Here is a 6,871-nt window from a genome sequence, read left to right as displayed (position 1 = left end):
TATTAGTCGAAAGTGCTTCGTAGACTCACAGCCGCGCCTGCCTGCTTTCGATATGAAAACACCCCGTTCACATCTGCAGGACTATGGTACGCATCCTAAAAAGATACAGCTCCGGTAAATCTCAACAAGGTTCGGCACAATCCTTTCCTGCTGCTTCTATAGCATGAATGGCATTATGCCATCTGGGCCCGGAGATCTATATGCGGAGAAGTGGTTTATAGCCTAACCGATCTTATTCTCGGTAATTACCGATCTGATAGTCTTGCACCGCTGGGGTGGCCGCAAACCCTGCAATCAAGGTTCTGATTTGCATTCTTCCTCACTGGCGGAAAGTGCGTTTAAACCGGCAACTCCATGGGTTCACCAGAAGATTCCGTCCAGGAGGCTTCTGACTTCTTATGAAAGGATGGGCTCCTACCTTCCTTATCGAATGCCTTTTCCAAAGCTCCGACCTTTGACTCCAGTTCGTCTGTCGTGCCAATCTTCCCTATTTGTGAACCGGAGAGTTTATTCTTAATTATTTGACCAAACTTTCTCTAGTCGATCCTCCTGGGGTCCCTGAAGGTTTTTGAGACCTCTGCGGTGAAATCTAGACTAAACTGTGACTGAAAACAGTGATCTGAGAAAGATCTCTGGTCAGATACTCTCTAGTTCTCTACCCTAAGAATCCCATTGTCGCTTAGAAGGGTCATATCAAGGACCTCCTCCCAACCTTTACAGTTCCCCGAGCTGGGGAAAAGGAAGGTTGGTGTACTGTCCCTGTTACACATCGATAGGTTTGAAATAATAATTAAATCACCGAATGACCAACCTGTCTTTGATTGAGAGCTGCCCCAAAGCGTATGCTTTGCATTGGCGGCGCAGCTCTTCAACTTGTTGGTCTTCTTTCAAATGTTGTAGTTCTTCTGACGGAGATGATAGGTCGTGAGTCATGTAAGCCGAGGAAATATACACGGTCGCTACTCCCGCCTGCTCCAATTTGGCCACGACTAGGTCACTGGAACTCAGGAAAGCGCGCACATTCTTCTTCGCGAGGATGCATGTTCTAGGTCTGTCCGAATCAGCGTTGTGGAATAAATTAAAATATTTGCTTTGGAGCCGTTTGATGATTCGGTCGCTTCCGACCCAAGGTTCCTGTATGCTGTTGATGTCTGCCTCTAGGAGGAAGACAAGCAAATTAGCCGAGGTGCTTTGAGTGCTGCAATTTTATCTGCATTACCCTCAGCATAATCTGCTTGCGTGGGTGGTTCGTCAGTCTCCGCCGGGCCGACGGACCGTTGATGGTCATCTCCTCCAACAGCTCGTTTGCGGCGTCGATTGGATGCGGGTCGTTCTTCGGTTTTGCAATGCGGAACACTTTCACCTTTGCGTTCCTGACTCCAAACCGCACTTTATAGTCTACCTTTTCCAGTGCCTCCATTCACTCTCCGTTTATACGGCGTAGAAAAGGTTGGGAGTTTGTCTGGGGTTCTTCGCCCTTGATAACAGCTCGGTCCTTCATGGAAATCCAGGGATTTTAAAGGCAACCAGATGGCAGGGGATGGCTTTGAGCTTTACGCCCTCCTAGGCGTCGTTGATCTTAACGGCGCACGAACCGAGAGACCCCCTGAAGAATTGGCCCTCGCAAGCTACAACGTGAAACCCACGGACCACCTGGGAGGAATCAAGATAGTGGTTGAATCCGGTGTGGTAGCCTTCGGCGTCCAATGCTCAATTACCATCTCCAACAGTCTAGTTTTAACACTGGTCCACACTTCCGTCGCTAGTTTACCGCTAGTGGAATTACCATCCGCCAGCGCTACATCGCTAAAGAGTGTAGCATTTCGTGGATTGTCCGCTGGTAGTTGCTGCGTACTTTTGTTCAGATGGTGCTTAGCCTCCAAGCTCTTGCCCACTCTTCTCCGTTTGTTATTTTATTCTGCCTCGTCTTCAGATCGATTGCGTTTGAGAGCAGTGGGCTTCCAGGATCCAGGTTTGCAGACGTTTGTTGTTATATTCCTCAACAATCGCCAGGTATTTAGCGAGGTCTTTTTCATCCCGCTCGCCGATAGTACCGGCCTCCTTATTCTTAGCAATGGGAATAAGCATGGCTTTCTGGTATTGGCTCCTGAGCAGGACACCAGCCGACCTTCGCTTCTTAGCGGGTTTCCTATGACCGACATTCTTATCGGTCTTTACTTTTGAGGGATCCCCTGACGTCGAGGGTTTCGGGTTACTACTCCTAACCTTGATGTCTGATACTCGCTACTCCCAGCTTGACGGCAGTGGATTGCAGGATGGAAATCAGTAATGCGCCTGCCGTCTCGTTCCGAGAAGTCCTTGCGGTTGGTTTTGCACAGTGGTGCTACAGCTGGCACCGAATGTACTGCTCTCGGCTACTGTCTCCTGGTTGGATGCCAACAGTTCGTCCTTCGATGATACGCCCGGCATCATCATCTCTTCTTCTATCGTTGGTTTATTTTTTAATTGATTCCATATCCAGGTCCCACGAGTAGCTGGGGAAGAATGTCAGCTCTAGCTGGCCCGGCTACCAGGGCAAAGGTCTTATTTCAAAGTTCGCATACTAAAGACCAAGCTCCCTATTATCCACGCATCCCTCGGCCTATGCTATTCCACCTTGGCTTGGTTTCCTATTCACAACTTGTCCAGTGCAGAAAGAACGATCCCCGGGCTGTTGCTTTGACTCATTCCCACCCCCTCAAACCTCAAACCCCTTCAAATCCGGAATATTCCATTAGATGGTCAAATCTATTAGCAGGGACCACTGGGGTCGGAGTGCTGAGTGTTTGCCTCTCCACCTAACCACAAACTGAGTTTTTGTGCACTAATGGGGTGAAGCGAAAGAATATTGGGAGGACTTTGGGGGTTATCTGCCCAGCACGCTGAGCATGGTGAATGGATAACCGCCGAAGGCACCCACCATGCCACTACATCTGGCATGAATTTCACAGATATTACCGAAGAGGAAGCTCAACGAGCTATAAATAGTTCGAAGAACTGGAGGGACCCTGGTCTGAATCGGGTACAGAATTTCTTTTATAAGAAATTCACCAGTATACACAGACGATTAGCACCTAGCATAAAACAGTTGATTAGTGGGCCGAAGGAATTTCCATCCTTCCTTACTGCGGGAATTGCCTACCTTGTCCCTAAAAAGGAAACGGTGCGCAACCCCACACACAAGATCGATTACTTGCTTACCAACCCTCGACAAAATCATAATTTCCATTGTTAGTGGAAGAGTTTGGCATGGCACTGAACCCCCTTTCATGGCCACTGAATGATGCTAGAGGGCATGGTTTTGCAATAAAATATGCCTTAATTGCTAAGTGGGAATTGACACATTTGATGACATCAAGCTGTATGCTGATACCGACGACCACCGTGGAAGTCTATTGCGAATAGTAGACATGTTCAGCCATGTTTATCACAAGCTGGATGCAGGATATAGCATTGCTGACCTCCATATCCAAGCTATGACTGAGACAGACTTCTACAAATGCCTAGGAATTTTGCAAGGAACCCATGCTCGAATTGGTGATCTGAAAGATGCTTTGCTGTTCGAATTCCTGCGACATGTGAAGCTTGTGCTGAAATCGTACCTCTCGGGGAAGGTAGAGGTATGGTTGACGTGGTAGCACAACATCATCTCCAAATCGACTCGTTGAACGCTTATTTTTACAGCAAAGAGCAGGCGTGTCCCTTGTTTGCGACTGTCTGTAAGGCAGACTGTGGACTGACTCCAGTTAACTTGAAAGATCGATTATGGAAGTCGAAGGCAATGCACGGTAAACACGTGAATTGTCTTTGGCAGCCATTTGTCGAACAGATGGCTGCGTGCTGGGGAGCTTTTTGCTGAGACGGAGGAATTCATGTGTGCCATCGCTACCCGAGCTTCTAAAAAGCTCATAATGGAAGAGCGGCCTGAAACCAACAGAGCAGTATATTTGCTTCGACGTTAGAGGCGTTGGACCATCTCATTTCTGGCTGCACTGTTATGGCACCGGTGCAATACACCACTAGGCATAATGCTGTGTGTAAGGTGATCAATCGAAACTTTACATACAAGCATGAGTTGATCACGGGTCCGGTTTACCGATATGAGCCGCTAGCAGTACTTGAGAGTTTTACTTACAACATGTATTGGAACCGGCAATTTTTAACTGATCGCCATATTCCACACAACAAACCTGACGTGCTGTTAGTTGACAAGACGGGTCGCTCCGGGTATATTATTGATGTTGCTATTCCCCATAATAGCAACATTGAACGGAAATACCTAGAGAAGAAGGTGAACTATGAGCCACTAGCTCGGGAAACCAAAGAAATTTGACGTCTCAAGCAGATGGTTGTAGTTCCCATAATATTGTCAGCTGTAGATATTGTACCTAAATCCTTCACGGCTTCCCTTGATGTCCTGGAACTCTTGCACAGTCTGGTTCAAACTATGCAGAAATATACCATTCTGCATACGTGCTCGATGCTGCGGGGAGTTCTTGACGGATTCTCCCGTTGACCTACCACCGGCCACCACCACCAGCGCCCCTTTAGTTTTTAAATAGGTAGGATTGTCCGAGCCTAAATGTTTGGCACTTAGTGCTGATATTAGGTAAAATCCTTCGTCTGCCGAGATTGTGACAACTAGAAAAGTAAATAAATAAAAGGTCTAGTTCGGTCTCTCACGTCATGTTGTTCTGATTGCTTCTGCTTTTGTATATGCGATTAACTGAAACACAGATATCCACGATAAACTTCCATATATTTACTTTTTCGTATACATGATAAAGTAGCAATAAAAATATAGTTTTTCACCGAAGAAAGCTAAAGTCGAAATAGTCAAACCTGAGAGTAACACATAGAAAGGAATTCGCATATGCATTAGGGTTAATTTCACTGGCCCCGATATAATACGACCCCGTTTCGCTTGTATATATCCTGATTGTAACGCTTCATATAATATATTTGTTTTCCAGTAGCTCAAAAGTCCTGATTGTTGCACTAGCAAAGCGTGGTTATTAAAGTCATCAATAAATGGCGATTCCTTCTTGAAAAGAGCAGATAAGTGGAACTCCATGGGGCACATTTTCGAATTTGTGAATTTAATGTCATTTTGATATCTTTGTATATCATTCATGAAACCAAAAGTATCTGTAGAGACTAAAACCGCGTTTGTATTGTTCAGGGTAAACCTAATTTTTATATATTCGGTTGAAGAAAGTTTTCTCAAAAGAGGATGGTACTCCTTATAGATTTCTTGCTCGAACAGGTACGCCATTTCCATTTCCTCACCTAAGATTTTCAAGTGTGCTGCAGAAATGTCGGAGAGGGTCTTAATTTCCCTTTCATATGAAGGGCTGGTTAAAAATGTGGTTAACAAGGCGCAGTAGAAGTTTGATAGGATGAACCCCAACAAAAAGAGCAGTAGATAGATGGCAAGCTGCCAGCGATTTATGTTATACAACGGACCGACTTCGGCTCTACTAATGATAAAGGAAATGGAGGCGATAAATGCGGTGGAAATATCTCTTCGTCTGTTCAGAACTAGGGCAACAATATAGATAACGATTGTAATGTAAACTATCCCGATGATGATGGTTACCCAAGTATCTTTTTGAAATGGTTGCAGAAAATTTTTATGCGTAGGAACTTGTCTAGCAACTGGAACTGCTACGCAGAATTTTTCATATGTGACGGGGTACGACAAGTCCCCTGGTTCAAAATACATGAGTGGAAAAAGACCCCATAGGAAGTCTATTTGCCTTGATTCCAGTTGTTCTAAAATATCTAAGTAGACAGATTTTTCTTTTCTCCTAGGTGCAAACTTGACGGTTGCATTTCGCTTTATAATGTAGGTTCCTATCGAGTGTCCGACATACCCAATGATTTCGTCTCCTTCCTGAGTTTGCATTACTCTAGGTGGCGAATTGTTCACCAGAACCTTGAACTGGTAATTATTGAGGTTCGTCAACTTATTTGTGAAAATATCAGTTAATTTGTTTAGCTTGACAATCTGAAAGTCATCGAAGGGATTATATGTGAACATATTGGATGGATCCTGACTTTGAATAAGCACAACATCTATCAAACCCCAGTCAAAACATCTGCGGAAGAGTCCTTTTAGGGTGGGCGTTGTCATCGTTACATTATCATTCGATAGAAATAACATCTTAGAATTTCGATTGTGACGTGTTAATCTGAAAACTTGTTTTAAAACTGCATTCATCGTAGATCTTTCGTCGATAGCCGCAATCAGTAAGAAATTCCGTTGTAATTTTTCCAAGATAATTTTACTATTCGTATAATGATTGATGCTTTCAGATGGATCCTCCCCATCTGAGAAGTGTACTATTTGGACTGATAGACTTTCATGTAAATTCCCCAGCAATTGATTGGATGACGGAGAATTCCGTGCGCAGACAGTAACGAATAGATTTATCTTAAATTCAGCCTTCACATGTGATAAGGTTTCCAGAAACATATCCGGAGAGGCTGAAGTTCCATATAACATCACCGAAAGGCAAATTATTATTGTAAATGCTGCTCGTCCCATGGTATAGTGATAAAGGTTAACGCTTTATTGGAGCCTTCAATTGATTAATGTATGCTGCATTTAAATCATCAAAATATCCTTTGAATTTTCAATATGTAACTCCTGTTCCAAAGTTGCACGCTCCGCGGGTATACTCTTCACTTACGCATGTATCCCTGCAAATAACGAAATAATTATTTAATTTTTCTTGAAACGTTCCTTTAAAAAAAATTGTTTATTCAGGAGCTTCACCCGCCAACCTCCCTATCTCTGTACTTGTGCGAGACGTTTACGATATACCTCCTTGACAAGAGCGTCAGCTCATACCTCTGCACCGTAGAG

The 6,871-nt window shown here is 44.4% G+C and overlaps 1 protein-coding gene across 1 annotated transcript; it reads right to left on the bottom strand.

Moving 5' to 3' along the window:
* Window positions 1-4,762: 4,762 nt before the first annotated feature.
* On the bottom strand, window positions 4,763-6,550 carry LOC119647667. Its single transcript, XM_038048744.1, has one exon. It carries the CDS (start codon window positions 6,548-6,550, stop codon window positions 4,763-4,765), a length of 1,788 nt encoding a protein of 595 aa, XP_037904672.1.
* Window positions 6,551-6,871: the final 321 nt, after the last annotated feature.

The sequence above is a fragment of the Hermetia illucens genome, chromosome 2, assembly GCF_905115235.1.
Source record: "Hermetia illucens chromosome 2, iHerIll2.2.curated.20191125, whole genome shotgun sequence".
NCBI lineage: Eukaryota > Metazoa > Arthropoda > Insecta > Diptera > Stratiomyidae > Hermetia > Hermetia illucens.
The sequence above is the reverse complement of the archived record's forward strand: the minus strand, read 5'-3'. Positions and strand labels throughout refer to the sequence as shown.

Bases quoted from the DNA above. Each gene is read 5' to 3' on its own strand.
- LOC119647667 (XM_038048744.1), bottom strand. From the start codon at position 6,550: ATGGGACGAGCAGCATTTACAATAATAATTTGCCTTTCGGTGATGTTA.